Raw genomic sequence first — 19,443 nt, 5'->3', positions numbered from 1 at the left:
GGAATCAGGAACAACTGAGGGATTTACCTCAGATATGACATCTACTGCTCTACCAACATCAGATATCACCACCAATGGTCTAACTACTGAGGAGGAGACAACTGAATCAGGAACAACTGAGGGAATCACCTCAGATATAACATCAACTGCACCCTTAACAACAGATATCACCACCAATGGTATGACTACAGATGAGGAGACAACTGAAGGATTCACCTCAGCTGTTACATCAACTTCGCTGTCAACATCAGATATCACAACCAATGGTCTAATTACTGAGAAGGAGACAACGGAATCAGGAACAACTAAGGGATTCACCTCAGATATTACTTCAACTGGGCCGTCAACATCAGATATCACCATCAATGGTTTAACTACTGAGGAGGAGACAACTGAATCAGGAACAACTGGGGGATTCACCTCAGATATGACATCTACTGCTCTACCAACATCAGATATCACCACCAATGGTCTAACTACTGAGGAGGAGACAACTGAATCCGGAACAACTGAGGGATTCACCTCAGATATGACATCTACTGCTGTATCAACATCAGATATCACAACCAATGGTCTAACTACTGAGGAGGAGACAACTGAATTAGGAACAACTGAGGGATTCACCTCAGATATAACATCTACTGCTCTACCAACATCAGATATCACCACCAATGGTCTAACTACTGAGGAGGAGACAACTGAATCAGGAACAACTGAGGGAATCACCTCAGATGTTACATCAACTGCACCCTTAACAACAGATATCACCACCAATGGTATGACTACTGAGGAGGAGACAACTGAATCAGGAACAACTGAGGGATTCACCTCAGATATGACATCAACTGGGCCTTCAACATCAGATATCACCACCAATGGTCTAACTACTGAGGATGAGACTACGGAATCAGGAACAACTGAGGGATTTACCTCAGATATGACATCTACCGCTCTACCAACATCAGATATCACCACCAATGGTCTAACTACTGAGGAGGAGACAACTGAATCAGGAACAACTGAGGGAATCACCTCAGATATAACATCAACTGCACCCTTAACAACAGATATCACCACCAATGGTATGACTACAGATGAGGAGACAACTGAAGGATTCACCTCAGCTGTTACATCAACTTCGCTGTCAACATCAGATATCACAACCAATGGTCTAATTACTAAGAAGGAGACAACGGAATCAGGAACAACTAAGGGATTCACCTCAGATATTACTTCAACTGGGCCGTCAACATCAGATATCACCATCAATGGTTTAACTACTGAGGAGGAGACAACTGAATCAGGAACAACTGGGGGATTCACCTCAGATATGACATCTACTGCTCTACCAACATCAGATATCACCACCAATGGTCTAACTACTGAGGAGGAGACAACTGAATCAGGAACAACTGAGGGATTCACCTCAGATATGACATCTACTGCTGTATCAACATCAGATATCACAACCAATGGTCTAACTACTGAGGAGGAGACAACTGAATTAGGAACAACTGAGGGATTCACCTTAGATATAACATCTACTGCTCTACCAACATCAGATATCACCACCAATGGTCTAACTACTGAGGAAGAGACAACGGAATCAGGAACAACTGAGGGAATCACCTCAGATGTTACATCAACTGCACCCTTAACAACAGATATCACCACCAATGGTATGACTACAGAGGAGGAGACAACTGAAGGATTCACCTCAGCTGTTACATCAACTTCGCTGTCAACATCAGATATCACAACCAATGGTCTAATTACTGAGAAGGAGACAACGGAATCAGGAACAACTAAGGGATTCACCTCAGATATTACTTCAACTGGGCCGTCAACATCAGATATCACCATCAATGGTTTAACTACTGAGGAGGAGACAACTGAATTAGGAACAACTGAGGGATTCACCTCAGATATGACATCTACTGCCCTACCAACATCAGATATCACCACAAATGGTCTAACTACTGAGGAGGAGACAACAGAATCGGGAACAACTGAGGGAATCACCTCAGATATGACATCTACTGCCCTACCAACATCAGATATCACCACAAATGGTATGACTACTGAGGAGGAGACAACAGAATCGGGAACAACTGAGGGATTCACCTCAGATATGACATCAACTGCACCCTTTACAACAGATATCACCACCAATGGTCTGACTACTAAGGAGGAGACAACTGAATCAGGAACAACAGACGAATTTACCTCAGATATCACATCTACTGCTCTACCAACATCAGATATCACAACTAATGGTCTGACTACTAAGGAGGAGACAACTGAATCAGGAACAACAGACGGATTTACCTCAGATATGACATCTACTGCTCTACCAACATCAGATATAACAACCAATGGTTTAACTACTGAGAAGGAGACAACTGTATCAGGAACAACTGAGGGATTCACATCAGATATAACATCAACTGGGCCGTCAACCTCAGATGTCACCACCAATGGTCTAACTACTGAGGAGGAGACAACTGAATCAGGAACAACTGAGGGATTCACCTCAGATATGACATCTACTTCTCTTCCAACATCAGATATCACAACCAATGGTATGACTACTGAGGAGGAGACAACTGAATCAGGAACAACTGAGGGATTCACCTCAGATGTTACATCAACTGGGCCGTCAACCTCAGATATCACAACCAATGGTATGACTACTGAGGAGGAGACAACTGAATCAGGAACAACTGAGGGATTCACTTCAGATGTTACATCAAGTGGGCCGTCAACCTCAGATATCACAACCAATGGTCTAACTACTGAGGAAGAGACAACTGAATCAGGAACAACTGAGGAATTCACCTCAGATATGACATCTACTGCTGTACCAACATCAGATATCACAACCGATGGTCTAACTACTGAGGAGGAGACAACTGAATCAGGAACAACTGGGGGATTCACCTCGATATGACATCTACTGCTCTACCAACATCAGATATCACCACCAATGGTCTAACTACTGAGGAGGAGACAACTGAATCAGGAACAACTGAGGGATTCACCTCAGATATGACATCAACTGGGCCTTCAACCTCAGATATCACCACCAATGGTCTAACTACTGAGGATGAGACTACGGAATCAGGAACAACTGAGGGATTCACCTCAGATATGACATCTACCGCTCTACCAACATCAGATATCACCACCAATGGTCTGACTACTGAGGAGGAGACAACTGAATCAGGAACAACAGACGGATTTACCTCAGATATTACATCAACTGCTCTACCAACATCAGATATCACAACTAATGGTCTAACTACTGAGAAGGAGACAACAGAAATGGAAACAACTGAGGGATTCACCTCAGATATGACATCAACTGGGCCGTCAACCTCGGATATCACCACCGATGGTCTAACTACTGAGGAGGAGACAACTGAATCAGGAACAACTGAGGGATTTACCTCAGATATGACATCTACTTCTCTACCAACATCAGATATCACAACCAATGGCATGACTACCGAGGAGGAGACAACTGAATCAGGAACAACTGAGGGATTCACCTCAGATATGACATCTACTCTTCTACCAACATCAGATATCACCACCAATGGTCTAACTACTGAGGAAGAGACAACGGAATCAGGAACAACTGAGGGAATCACCTCAGATGTTACATCAACTGCACCCTTAACAACAGATATCACCACCAATGGTATGACTACAGAGGAGGAGACAACTGAAGGATTCACTTCAGATGTTACATCAACTTCGCTGTCAACATCAGATATCACAACCAATGGTCTAACTACTGAGGAGGAGATAACTGAATCAGGAACAACTGAGGGATTCACCTCAGATATGACATCTACTGCTCTACCAACATCAGATATCACCACCAATGGTCTAACTACTGAGGAGGAGACAACTGAATCAGGAACGACTGAGGGATTCACCTCAGATATAACATCTACTGCTCTACCAACGTCATATATCACCACCAATGGTCTAACTACTGAGGAGGAGACAACTGAATCAGGAACGACTGAGGGATTCATGTCAGATATAACATCTACTGCTCTACCAACATCAGATATCGCCACCAATGGTCTAACTACTGAGGAGGAAACAACGGAATCAGGAACGACTGAGGGATTCACGTCAGATATAACATCTACTGCTCTACCAACATCAGATATCACCACCAATGGTCTAACTACTGAGGAGGAAACAACGGAATCGGGAACATCTGAGGGAATCACCTCAGATATGACATCTACTGCTCTACCAACATCAGATATCATAACCAATGGTATGACTACTGAGGAGGAGACAACTGAATCAGGAACGACTGAGGGATTCACATCAGATATAACATCTACTGCTCTACCAACATCAGATATCACCACCAATGGTCTTACTACTCAGGAGGAGACAACTGAATCAGGAACAACAGAGGGATTCACCTCAGATTTGACATCTACTGCTGAACCAACATCAGATATCACAACCAATGGTCTAACTACTGAGGAGGAGACAACGGAATCGGGAACAACAGAGGGAATCACCTCAGATGTTACATCAACTGCACCCTTAACAACAGATATCACCACCAATGGTCTGACTACTGAGGAGGAGATAACTGAATCAGGAACAACTGAGGGATTCACCTCAGATATGACATCTACTGCTCTACCAACATCAGATATCACCACCAATGGTCTAACTACTGAGGAGGAGACAACTGAATCAGGAACAACTGAGGGATTCACCTCAGATATGACATCAACTGGGCCTTCAACCTCAGATATCACCACCAATGGTCTAACTACTGAGGATGAGACAACTGATTCAGGAACAACTGAGGGATTCATCTCAGATATGACATCTACTGCTCTACCAACATCAGATATCACAACCAATGGTATGACTACCGAGGAGGAGACAACTGAATCAGGAACAACTGAGGGATTCACTTCAGATGTTACATCAACTGGGCCGTCAGCATCAGATATCACAACTAATGGTCTAACTACTGAGGAGGAGACAACTGAATTAGGAACAACTGAGGGATTCACCTCAGATATGACATCTACTGCTGTACCAACATCAGATATCACCACCAATGGTCTAACTACTGAGGAGGAGACAACTGAATCAGGAACAACTGAGGGAATCACCTCAGATATTACATCAACTGCACCCTTAACAACAGATATCACCACCAATGGTCTGACTACTGAGGAGGAGACAACTGAATCAGGAACAACAGACAGATTTACCTCAGATATGACATCAACTGCTCTACCAACATCAGATATTACAACTAATGGTCTAACTACTGAGAAGGAGACAACAGAATTGGAAACAACTGAGGGATTCACCTTAGATATGACATCAACTGGGCCGTCAACCTCGGATATCACCACCAATGGTCTAACTACTGAGGAGGAGACAACTGAATCAGGAACAACTGAGGGATTCACCTCATATATGACATCTACTTCTCTACCAACATCAGATATCACCACCAATGGTCTAACTACTGAGGAGGAGACAACTGAATCAGGAACAACTGAGGGATTCACCTCAGATATGACATCAACTGGGCCTTTAACCTCAGATATCACCACCAATGGTCTAACTACTGAGGATGAGACAACTGATTCAGGAACAACTGAGGGATTCATCTCAGATATGACATCTACTGCTCTACCAACATCAGATATCACAACCAATGGTATGACTACCGAGGAGGAGACAACTGAATCAGGAACAACTGAGGGATTCACTTCAGATGTTACATCAACTGGGCCGTCAGCATCAGATATCACAACTAATGGTCTAACTACTGAGGAGGAGACAACTGAATTAGGAACAACTGAGGGATTCACCTCAGATATGACATCTACTGCTGTACCAACATCAGATATCACCACCAATGGTCTAACTACTGAGGAGGAGACAACTGAATCAGGAACAACTGAGGGAATCACCTCAGATATTACATCAACTGCACCCTTAACAACAGATATCACCACCAATGGTCTGACTACTGAGGAGGAGACAACTGAATCAGGAACAACAGACAGATTTACCTCAGATATGACATCAACTGCTCTACCAACATCAGATATTACAACTAATGGTCTAACTACTGAGGAGGAGACAACAGAATTGGAAACAACTGAGGGATTCACCTCAGATATGACATCAACTGGGCCATCAACCTCGGATATCACCACCAATGGTCTAACTACTGAGGAGGAGACAACTGAATCAGGAACAACTGAGGGAATCACCTCAGATATGACATCTACTGCTCTACCAACATCAGATATCACAACCAATGGTATGACTACCGAGGAGGAGACAACTGAATCAGGAACAACTGAGGGATTCACTTCAGATGTTACATCAACTGGGCCGTCAGCATCAGATATCACAACTAATGGTTTAACTACTGAGGAGGAGACAACTGAATTAGGAACCACTGAGGGAATCACCTCAGATATGACATCTACTGCTCTACCGACATCAGATATCACCACCAATGGTCTAACTACTGAGGAGGAGACAACGGAATCGGGAACAACTGAGGGAATCACCTCAGATATGACATCTACTGCTCTACCAACATCAGATATCACCACCAATGGTCTTACTACTGAGGAGGAGACAACTGAATCAGGAACAACAGACGGATTTACCTCAGATATGACATCTACCGCTCTACCAACATCAGATATAACAACCAATGGTTTAACTACTGAGGAGGAGACAACTGAATCAGGAACAACTGAGGGATTCACCTCAGATATGACATCTACTGCTCTACCAACATCAGATATCACCACCAATGGTTTAACTACTGAGGAGGAGACAACTGAATCAGGAACAACTGAGGGATTCACCTCAGATATGACATCTACTTCTCTACCAACATCAGATATCACAACAAATGGTATGACTACCGAGGAGGAGACAACTGAATTAGGAACAACTGAGGGATTCACTTCAGATGTTACATCAACTGGGCCTTCAGCATCAGATATCACAACTAATGGTCTAACTACTGAGGAGGAAACAACTGAATCAGGAACAACTGAGGGATTCACCTCAGATATGACATCTACTGCTCTACCAACATCAGATATCACCACCAATGGTCTTACTACTGAGGAGGAGACAACTGAATCAGGAACAACAGAGGGATTCACCTCAGATTTGACATCTACTGCTGAACCAACATCAGATATCACAACCAATGGTCTAACTACTGAGGAGGAGACAACGGAATCGGGAACAACAGGGGGAATCACCTCAGATGTTACATCAACTGCACCCTTAACAACAGATATCACCACCAATGGTCTGACTACTGAGGAGGAGACAACTGAATCAGGAACAACAGACGGATTTACCTCAGATATGACATCTACTGCTCTACCAACATCAGATATAACAACCAATGGTCTAACTACTGAGGAGGAGACAACAGCATCGGGAACAACTGAGGGAATCACCAAAGATATGACATCTACTGCTCTACCAACATCAGATATCACAACCAATGGTCTAACTACTGAGGAGGAGATAACTGAATCAGGAACAACTGAGGGATTCACCTCAGATATGACATCTACTGCTCTACCAACATCAGATATCACCACCAATGGTCTAACTACTGAGGAGGAGACAACTGAATCAGGAACAACTGAGGGATTCACCTCAGATATGACATCAACTGGGCCTTCAACCTCAGATATCACCACCAATGGTCTAACTTCTGAGGATGAGACAACTGATTCAGGAACAACTGAGGGATTCATCTCAGATACGACATCTACTGCTCTACCAACATCAGATATCACAACCAATGGTATGACTACCGAGGAGGAGACAACTGAATCAGGAACAACTGAGGGATTCACTTCAGATGTTACATCAACTGGGCCGTCAGCATCAGATATCACAACTAATGGTCTAACTACTGAGGAGGAGACAACTGAATTAGGAACAACTGAGGGATTCACCTCAGATATGACATCTACTGCTGTACCAACATCAGATATCACCACCAATGGTCTAACTACTGAGGAGGAGACAACTGAATCAGGAACAACTGAGGGAATCACCTCAGATATTACATCAACTGCACCCTTAACAACAGATATCACCACCAATGGTCTGACTACTGAGGAGGAGACAACTGAATCAGGAACAACAGACAGATTTACCTCAGATATGACATCAACTGCTCTACCAACATTAGATATTACAACTAATGGTCTAACTACTGAGAAGGAGACAACAGAATTGGAAACAACTGAGGGATTCACCTCAGATATGACATCAACTGGGCCGTCAACCTCGGATATCACCACCAATGGTCTAACTACTGAGGAGGAGACAACTGAATCAGGAACAACTGAGGGATTCACCTCAGATATGACATCTACTTCTCTACCAACATCAGATATCACCACCAATGGTCTAACTACTGAGGAGGAGACAACTGAATCAGGAACAACTGAGGGATTCACCTCAGATATGACATCAACTGGGCCTTTAACCTCAGATATCACCACCAATGGTCTAACTACTAAGGATGAGACAACTGATTCAGGAACAACTGAGGGATTCATCTCAGATATGACATCTACTGCTCTACCAACATCAGATATCACAACCAATGGTATGACTACTGAGGAGGAGACAACGGAATCGGGAACAACAGAGGGAATCACCTCAGATGTTACATCAACTGCACCCTTAACAACAGATATCACCACCAATGGTCTGACTACTGAGGAGGAGACAACTGAATTAGGAACAACTGAGGGATTCACCTCAGATATGACATCTACTGCTGTACCAACATCAGATATCACCACCAATGGTCTAACTACTGAGGAGGAGACAACTGAATCAGGAACAACTGAGGGAATCACCTCAGATATTACATCAACTGCACCCTTAACAACAGATATCACCACCAATGGTCTGACTACTGAGGAGGAGACAACTGAATCAGGAACAACAGACAGATTTACCTCAGATATGACATCAACTGCTCTACCAACATCAGATATTACAACTAATGGTCTAACTACTGAGAAGGAGACAACAGAATCGGAAACAACTGAGGGATTCACCTCAGATATGACATCAACTGGGCCGTCAACCTCGGATATCACCACCAATGGTCTAACTACTGAGGAGGAGACAACTGAATCAGGAACAACTGAGGGATTCACCTCAGATATGACATCTACTTCTCTACCAACATCAGATATCACAACCAATGGTATGACTACCGAGGAGGAGACAACTGAATCAGGAACAACTGAGGGATTCACTTCAGATGTTACATCAACTGGGCCGTCAGCATCAGATATCACAACTAATGGTTTAACTACTGAGGAGGAGACAACTGAATTAGGAACAACTGAGGGAATCACCTCAGATATGACATCTACTGCTCTACCGACCTCAGATATCACCACCAATGGTCTAATTACTGAGGAGGAGACAACGGAATCGGGAACAACTGAGGGAATCACCTCAGATATGACATCTACTGCTCTACCAACATCAGATATCACCACCAATGGTCTTACTACTGAGGAGGAGACAACTGAATCAGGAACAACAGACGGATTTACCTCAGATATGACATCTACCGCTCTACCAACATCAGATATCACCACCAATGGTCTCACTACTGAGGAGGAGACAACTGAATCAGGAACAACTGAGGGATTCACCTCAGATATGACATCTACTTCTCTACCAACATCAGATATCACAACCAATGGTATGACTACCGAGGAGGAGACAACTGAATTAGGAACAACTGAGGGATTCACTTCAGATGTTACATCAACTGGGCCTTCAGCATCAGATATCACAACTAATGGTCTAACTACTGAGGAGGAGACAACTGAATCAGGAACAACTGAGGGATTCACCTCAGATATGACATCTACTGCTCTACCAACATCAGATATCACCACCAATGGTCTAACTACTGAGGAGGAGACAACTGAATCAGGAACAACTGAGGGATTCACCTCAGATATGACATCTACTGCTCTACCAACATCAGATATCACCACCAATGGTCTTACTACTGAGGAGGAGACAACTGAATCAGGAACAACAGAGGGATTCACCTCAGATTTGACATCTACTGCTGTACCAACATCAGATATCACAACCAATGGTCTAACTACTGAGGAGGAGACAACGGAATCGGGAACAACTGAGGGATTCACCTCAGATATGACATCTACTTCTCTACCAACATCAGATATCACCACCAATGGTCTAACTACTGAGGAGGAGACAACGGAATCGGGAACAACTGAGGGAATCACCTCAGATATGACATCTACTGCTCTGCCAACATCAGATATCCCCACCAATGGTCTGACTACTGAGGAGGAGACAACGGAATCGGGAACAACTGAGGGAATCACCTCAGATATGACATCTACTGCTCTGCCAACATCAGATATCACCACCAATGGTCTGACTACTGAGGAGGAGACAACTGAATCAGGAACGACTGAGCGATTCACCTCAGATATGACATCAACTGGGCCTTCAACCTCAGATATCACCACCAATGGTCTAACTACTGAGGATGAGACAACTGATTCAGGAACAACTGAGGGATTCATCTCAGATATGACATCTACTGCTGTACCAACATCAGATATCACCACCAATGGTCTAACTACTGAGGAGGAGACAACGGAATCGGGAACAACTGAGGGAATCACCTCAGATATGACATCTACTGCTCTACCAACATCAGATATCACCACCAATGTTCTAACTACTGAGGAGGAGACAACAGAATCGGGAACAACTGAGGGATTCACCTCAGATATGACATCTACTTCTCTACCAACATCAGATATCACCACCAATGGTCTAACTACTGAGGAGGAGACAACGGAATCGGGAACAACTGAGGGAATCACCTCAGATATGACATCTACTGCTCTGCCAACATCAGATATCACCACCAATGGTCTGACTACTGTGGAGGAGACAACTGAATCAGGAACGACTGAGCGATTCACGTCAGATATGACATCTACTGCTCTACCTACATCAGATACCACCAATGGTATGACTACCGAGGAGGAGACAACTGAATCAGGAACAACTGAAGGATTCACCTCAGATGTTACATCAACTCTGCCGTCAACATCAGATATCACCACAAATGGTCTGACTACCAAGGTGGAGACAACTGAATCAAGAACAACAAAAGGATTCACTTCAGACATTACATCAACTGGGCTGTCAACATCGGATATCACCACCAATGCTCTAACTACTGAGGAGGAGACAACTGAATCAGGAACAACTGAGGGATTCACCTCAGATATGACATCAACTGGGCCTTCAACCTCAGATATCACCACCAATGGTCTAACTACTGAGGATGAGACAACTGATTCAGGAACAAATGAGGGATTCATCTCAGATATGACATCTACTGCTGTACCAACATCAGATATCACCACCAATGGTCTAACTACTGAGGAGGAGACAACGGAATCGGGAACAACTGAGGGATTCACCTCAGATATGACATCTACTTCTCTACCAACATCAGATATCACCACCAATGGTCTAACTACTGAGGAGACAACGGAATCGGGAACAACTGAGGGAATCACCTCAGATATGACATCTACTGCTCTGCCAACATCAGATATCCCCACCAATGGTCTGACTACCGAGGAGGAGACAACTGAATCAGGAACAACTGAAGGATTCACCTCAGATGTTACATCAACTCTGCCGTCAACATCAGATATCACCACCAATGGTCAGACTACCAAGGTGGAGACAACTGAATCAAGAACAACAAAAGGATTCACTTCAGACATTACATCAACTGGGCTGTCAACATCGGATATCACCACCAATGGTATGACTACCGAGGAGGATGCAACTGAATCCGGAACAACAGAAGGATTTACTTCAGATATAACATCAGCTGGGCTGTCAACATCAGATACCACCACCAATGGTCTATCTACCGAGGAGGAGACAACTGAATCAGGAACAACAGAAGGATTTACCTCAGACATTACTTCAACTGTTCCACCAACATCAACTATAACAACAAACGGTCCAACTACTGGACTAGAATCAACTGAATCAAGAACAACTGAGGGATTTACCTCAGATGTTACATCAAATGGTCCGTTAACATCAACTATAACAACAAATGGTCTGACTACTGGACTAGAATCAACTGAATCAGGAACAACAGAAGGATTTACTTCAGATATTACTTCAACTGGGCTGTCAACATCAGATATCACCACCAATGGTCTAACTACAGAGGAGGAGACAACTGAATCAGGAACAACAGAAGGATTTACTTCAGATATAACTTCAGCTGGGCTGTCAACATCAGATACCACCACCAATGGTCTATCTACCGAGGAGGAGACAACTGAATCAGGAACAACAGAAGGATTCACTTCAGTTATTACTTCAACTGTTCCGCCAACATCAGCTATAACAACAAATGGTCCGACTACAAGATTAGAAACAACTGAGGGGGTCACCTCAGATGTTACATCAACTGGGCCTTCAACATCAGATATCACCACCAATGGTCTGACTACCGAGGAGGAGACAACTGTATTAGGAACAACTGAGGGGGTCATCTCAGATGTTACATCAATTGGGCCTTTAACATCAGATATCACCACCAAAACCAATGGTCTATCTACCGAGGAGGAGACAACTGAATCAGGAACAACAGAAGGATTCACCTCAGTTATTACTGCAACTGTTCCGCCAACATCAGATATCACGACCAATGGTCTGACTACCGAAGAGGAGTCAACTGAATCAGGAACAACTGAGGGATTCACCTCAGAAATGACATCTACTGCCCTACCAACTTCAGATATCACCACCAATGGTCTGACTTCCCAGGGGGAGACAACTGAATCGGGAACAACTGAGAGGGTCATCTCAGATGTAACATCAACTGGGCCTTCAACATCAGATATCACCACCAATGGTCTATCTACCGAGGAGGAGACAACTGAATCAGGAACAACAGAAGGATTCACTTCAGTCATTACTTCAACTGTTCCGCCAACATCAGCTATTACAACAAATGGTCCGACTACAAGATTAGAATCAACTGAATCAGGAACAACTGAGGGATTCACCTCAGATGTTACATCATCTGCTCCGTCAACAACACTTATCACTACCAATGGTTTGACTACTGAGGTGGAGTCAACTGAATCAAGAACTGCTTCAACTTTCACAAGTGGTATGACTACTGGTGCAGAATTGACTGAATCGGTAACAACTGGACTCACTTCAGCCATTACCCCTTCTACATCAGTTTTAATGACCAGCAGATTGACTACTGATCTAAAATCCCAAGAATCAACAACAACTAAAATATTTACTTCAAAAGTTTCAACAGCTTCTCCTTTGACATCTGAGTTCACCACAACCAGAGAGATACAATTTACATCTGCGATAACAATGACTGCTTCATCAACACCTGGGGCATCAACAAATCTTCTGAGTACTGAGCCTGAATCTCGAACTACTGTGGGATTTACAGCAGAAGTTACTTCAACCCAACCTACAACTGCTCCTTTCACATCGGATGTTTCAACAGAGGCTCCGACTACCAAGTCAGAATCAACAGAATCAAAGACCACTGCAGGGTTCACATCAGATGTGACGTCCGCTGGCCCTGTAACATCAGATGTTTCAACAGAGGCATTGAGTACAAGATCTGAATTAACAGAACCCCAAACTACAGAAGGATTTACTTCTGAGATCACATCAAATGCTCCTTCAACAACAGAATTTTCTAGTACTCTGATAACATCAGCTGATCTCTCGACATCAGAGGCTTCCACAGAGGCTTTAAGTACACAGCCAGAATCAACAGAATCTCAAACTACAGCAGGGTTTACAGCTGATGTCACAACAACCCAACCAACAACAGGATCCACTTTTCAAGTAACATCAAGTAGAACAACTTCTACTGATAGATCAACATCACAGGTAACATCAACTGGTCCTTTGACATCAGAATTGTCAACAGAGGCTCCAAGTACACAGCCAGAATCAACAGAATCTCAAACTACAGCAGGGTTTACAGCTGATGTCACAACAACCCAACCAACAACAGGATCCACTTCTCAAGTCACATCAAGTAGAACAACTTCTACTGATAGATCAACATCACAGGTAACATCAACTGGTCCTTTGACATCAGAAATGTCAACAGAGCCTCCAAGTACACAGCCAGAATCAACAGAATCTCAAACTACAGCAGGGTTTACAGCTGATGTCACAACAACCCAACCAACAACAGGATCCACTTCTCAAGTAACATCAAGTAGAACAACTTCTACTGATAGATCAACATCAGAGGTAACATCAACTGGTCCTTTGACATCAGAAATGTCAACAGAGGCTCCAAGTACACGGCCAGAATCAACAGAATCTCAAACTACAGCAGGGTTTACAGCTGATGTCACAGCAACCCAACCAACAACAGGATCCACTTCTCAAGTAACATCAAGTAGAACAACTTCTACTGATAGATCAACATCACAGGTAACATCAACTGGTCCTTTGACATCAGAAATGTCAACAGAGGCTCCAAGTACACAGCCAGAATCAACAGAATCTCAAACTACAGCAGGGTTTACAGCTGATGTCACAACAACCCAACCAACAACAGGATCCACTTTTCAAGTAACATCAAGTAGAACAACTTCTACTGATAGATCAACATCACAGGTAACATCAACTGGTCCTTTGACATCAGAAATGTCAACAGAGGCTCCAAGTACACAGCCAGAATCAACAGAATCTCAAACTACAGCAGGGTTTACAGCTGATGTCACAACAACCCAACCAACAACAGGATCCACTTCTCAAGTCACATCAAGTAGAACAACTTCTACTGATAGATCAACATCACAGGTAACATCAACTGGTCCTTTGACATCAGAAATGTCAACAGAGCCTCCAAGTACACAGCCAGAATCAACAGAATCTCAAACTACAGCAGGGTTTACAGCTGATGTCACAACAACCCAACCAACAACAGGATCCACTTCTCAAGTAACATCAAGTAGAACAACTTCTACTGATAGATCAACATCAGAGGTAACATCAACTGGTCCTTTGACATCAGAAATGTCAACAGAGGCTCCAAGTACACAGCCAGAATCAACAGAATCTCAAACTACAGCAGGGTTTACAGCTGATGTCACAGCAACCCAACCAACAACAGGATCCACTTCTCAAGTAACATCAAGTAGAACAACTTCTACTGATAGATCAACATCACAGGTAACATCAACTGGTCCTTTGACATCAGAAATGTCAACAGAGGCTCCAAGTACACAGCCAGAATCAACAGAATCTCAAACTACAGCAGGGTTTACAGCTGATGTCACAGCAACCCAACCAACAACAGGATCCACTTCTCAAGTAACATCAAGTAGAACAACTTCTACTGATAGATCAACATCAGAGGTAACATCAACTGGTCCTTTGACATCAGAAATGTCAACAGAGGCTCCAAGTACACAGCCAGAATCAACAGAATCTCAAACTACAGCAGGGTTTACAGCTGATGTCACAGCAACCCAACCAACAACAGGATCCACTTCTCAAGTAACATCAAGTAGAACAACTTCTACTTATAGATCAACATCAGAGGTAACATCAACTGGTCCTTTGACATCAGAAATGTCAACAGAGGCTCCAAGTAGACAGCCAGAATCAACAGAATCTCAAACTACAGCAGGGTTTACAGCTGATGTCACATCAACCCAACCAACAACAGGATCCACTTCTCAAGTAACATCAAGTAGAACAACTTCTACTGATAGATCAACATCAGAGGTAACATCAACTGGTCCTTTGACATCAGAAATGTCAACAGAGGCTCCTATTACACAGCCAGAATCAACAGAATTCCTAAGTACTGTTGGATTTACTTCTCAGGTAACAACAAGTAGAACAACATCTTCAGATATATCAACATCAGAGATAACACCAACTGATCCCTTAACATCAGATCTTTTAACTTCAGGAAGCATGTCATCACCATTCGCAACATCATCAGTTACTACTGCAGAAGAGACAACTGCTCAAGCATCAACAAAGAGTCTGACAGATGACGTGGTGACAACCAAAGATGCAAGTACACCAGGAATGATGCCATCCACTGAGATATCAACTATAACAGAATCTACAAGTGTACACAGTACCAGTGTGACTACTGAAGATGACAGGACTACTAGAATACAAACTACCCCAACAATCACTGAGAAAACTACTGAGGAAAAGGCTCAGTCTACTACACAAGCTTTGACAACCAAGAGTGGGCTTTCTACCACTGATGCAATGTCAACTCGCCAAGGCACCACCTTATTCGAGTCAACAACCATAGAAGCTGCATCCACTGAACAAGCTATTACCACAATTGGTCCAGAAGAAACTACAGCACAAGCTTCTACTGTTGATGTAACCACAGGAAAGGCTACAACCCCGTCTGCGCTTACTTCGGATGCAATAACAGTGTCAACAGAATTTGAAACAACAACTTCATTTGTGTCAACAACTTCTTCAACACAGATGGCCTCCACTGATGTAACAACAGATGATGTTGTCACGTCTGTAATATCTTCAACAGTAGCATCTACTGCTGGTGCAACGACTGGAAATGATACGACCCCAACTGTTTCAACACTTCCTATAACAGTAGATGTGACAACGCAGGTTTTTACATCAGTAACGGTAGAAGCTTCAACAGTCATCCTGACAACTATCGGTGAAGTAACAACCATGACACCTACAACACCCTCTGGGTCTACCAGGGATTCAGTGGTCACAACAGATGAAGTCACTACTCAACCAACTTCTACATTTTCAGGTAATCATTCATACTGTTTAGTATTGGTCACCAAATGTTTGTCAGGAAATAAACCCTTTGAAATAGATTAAACCCATCAAAGTGTATGCTTTATGAAATTTGAGCCATTCTAACAGGTAAATCTAAACTTTTGTTACATTTCTCTTTGATCTTTATTTGTGAATTAACAAAGACAGAAATATACACTCCTAAACAGTGAAATTCGAAAACAAGCTGCATATCACTGATTTCGGTTATTCACATTGACATTACTACAAGACAAGCTGCAATTAAAAGTGTATTTCTTTCATTTACAATGATTATACCATGTGTTACCTCAATGTATGAAACTGTGCATATGTAATTCCAGAACCAATAAAACAAAAGTTAGTCAGTGCAGCCTATGTACAGATCTAATGTTGCTATATAGGTAACATTATATTACATATGCTTTGAATAAATTTAGATTTGCAAGTCATTCTGATGCACAAGTATCCCCATTTTCATATTCGGAATCATGCTATGTTAATAAAAATACATTATTTCTTTTTATTTTATTTTCTCCATATAATATGTGTATCAAAACCAGGTGTGACTGCACATGCTTACGGTGACCCGCATTTCTTGACCTTTGACACAAGATCATACAACTTCCAGGGAGAGTGTGAATATCTGCTGGCTTCAGACTGCCTGGCTGACTCATCACGTTTCCAAGTTGTCATAAACAACGATAAATCAACTACCTTCCCTGACTATGCACAGGTTGCGGGTGTCGATGTGACTGTAGATGATATAGTAAGTATGTTTCCTGCATTGTATTAGCTAATCATTCCAATATTTGATCAAGTTATTGATATCCAACTTGTTGATATCATTTTGCATAAATAGATCAAGAAACAGAGGTGGAAGTTTGTGGTGTAGTGTGGTCTATATAATTACTTTTCCAAGGCATTCTATATTTGTCTTTACCCAGATGTACTGAATCGACTCTTCAAATAAATTTCTTCATTAAAAAGTTTAAACATTTATATATTCTGTTTAGAGCCGGAAGGGGAGCACTTTTTTAGCACCCTAATTACTTCAGCTTTCAACAGCTTGATAACGATAACAGAGAACTTAGTTGGTAGATGGGTTTTTACTGCACAACATAGATTTTCATGGCATAATCATTATGAATTTGTGCAGATTGGTTCTTTTGATATGATGTAGTTCTTGTATTCTAATAGAACAAATATTAATGTTGAGAAATTCACAAGTTTATCAGTACTGTAAATAAACATTACACTGTCATAATCATGTTCTATACATGCATATATTTTGTTGTCTATTTGTTTTACAGCTTATTTCAATGATAGGAAGCAGTGTATCAGTAGATGGGATCAGTGTTACCCTCCCAGTGCAGCCGTCTATTGGTCTCACCGTCTGGAATACAGGCTCAACTATAGTGAGTTCAATTCAAATATATTTTGTTGCTCTTGCAGAATTACTAGTAACACTATTGATGTCATAGGCATTGAATTCTGCCCAAGATCGTAAAGGCTGTACTAATTTGCATGTTCAGTCCAAGATTGTAAAGGCTGTACTAATTTGCATGTTCAGTCCAAGAATATCTATACGTAATTCTTACTTCCTGAAACAGAGCGTGCATATATGTGCATTGTGAAGTTGCAAAGGAAACAATATTTGGTGGACAATCATATCTGATTTTAGTATAAGACATATTTCTCAAAGACCCCAGCTTTTATTAGGTTTCTCTTGCTTTGAGTGAAATGGTTGAAGTCTGGACTCTTTTAAAAAAATTACATTTCAAGTTGTTACAATGTACATGTAGGATGATACAATGTATCCTCACACCCAGACAAGAAAATCTTAGAAACATTGAATTGAAAGCCTTCAGTCATGTTAACATATATTCAAAAACACCTTTGAAAATTCTTATACCAAATATCTTTCCCCACAGGCAATATCAAGTGACTTTGGTTTCAATGTGGAGTGGGGAATAACGTCATCTCTCACTCTCATCCTCAACTCAACCTTTGCCAATGTGATGTGTGGATTAGCAGGTGACTACAACGGCAACCCCGAGGATGACACACGCACTGCCACTGGGACTGTGGTATGCATCAACAATTGCGGGAAACTTGCTCCTGCGACAATTACTTCATGGTTGTTTTCTAAACTGACCAAATTCTTAACTTGGACCTCGGACCCAACACCACACCTAACCTTGAACTTACCCTAAGACCTAATTGCAACCCCAACTCAATCTGTATAATTTTGACAAAATAAAGCCTGGAGCAATTGTTGAAGAAGCAAATGTTATAACACAGTAATGTATCTATGTATTAGATAGCTTAGACAGATTCCATTTTCATTCATTTATTTCTAGCATCCTTTGGAAAGTAACTGTAGTTTGTAGTAGTGGATTAGTTACATGTATCTTTGCTGGAACATCGATCATTACCATGTTCATCTATCTGTACTATTCACTGTGTTCT

At 42.3% G+C, this 19,443-nt stretch overlaps 3 protein-coding genes across 7 annotated transcripts in view; all 3 read left to right on the top strand.

Moving 5' to 3' along the window:
* Positions 1-1,448: 1,448 nt before the first annotated feature.
* LOC115929119 (bypass of stop codon protein 1-like) lies at positions 1,449-2,572 on the top strand (the record flags this gene model as incomplete). Its single annotated transcript, XM_030997332.1, has 1 exon — positions 1,449-2,572. A coding segment is annotated over exon 1 (891 nt), but the record flags the coding sequence as incomplete, so codon positions are not given.
* Positions 2,573-3,815: 1,243 nt separating this feature from the next.
* On the top strand, positions 3,816-9,678 carry LOC115929118 (flocculation protein FLO1-like; the record flags this gene model as incomplete). Its single annotated transcript, XM_030997331.1, has 4 exons — positions 3,816-4,632; positions 4,735-6,276; positions 6,331-6,717; positions 9,289-9,678. Coding segments are annotated over exons 1-4 (3,102 nt in total), but the record flags the coding sequence as incomplete, so codon positions are not given.
* Positions 9,679-9,796: 118 nt separating this feature from the next.
* The window catches only part of LOC590125, a 56,728-nt gene continuing 47,081 nt past the window's right edge, over positions 9,797-19,443 (top strand). For 4 of the 5 annotated variants that reach the window (XR_004066424.1, XM_030998109.1, XM_030998107.1 and 1 more), the window contains exons 1-4: positions 9,797-16,966; positions 17,535-17,740; positions 18,285-18,389; positions 18,906-19,061. Coding sequence is in view for 4 of the 5 variants with exons in the window: in XM_030998109.1 (XP_030853969.1) it covers positions 9,811-16,966; positions 17,535-17,740; positions 18,285-18,389; positions 18,906-19,061 (7,623 nt within the window). In the remaining variant the exon portion in view is untranslated. The remainder of the gene's footprint in view (positions 16,967-17,534; positions 17,741-18,284; positions 18,390-18,905; positions 19,062-19,443) is intronic. The other variant, XM_030998108.1, reaches the window with a different exon arrangement.

The sequence above is a fragment of the Strongylocentrotus purpuratus genome, unplaced genomic scaffold, assembly GCF_000002235.5.
Source record: "Strongylocentrotus purpuratus isolate Spur 01 unplaced genomic scaffold, Spur_5.0 spur5_scaffold_4, whole genome shotgun sequence".
NCBI classification, from domain to species: Eukaryota; Metazoa; Echinodermata; class Echinoidea; order Camarodonta; family Strongylocentrotidae; genus Strongylocentrotus; species Strongylocentrotus purpuratus.
Note: the sequence above shows the minus strand (reverse complement) of the source record. Positions and strands in the feature narration are given on the sequence as shown.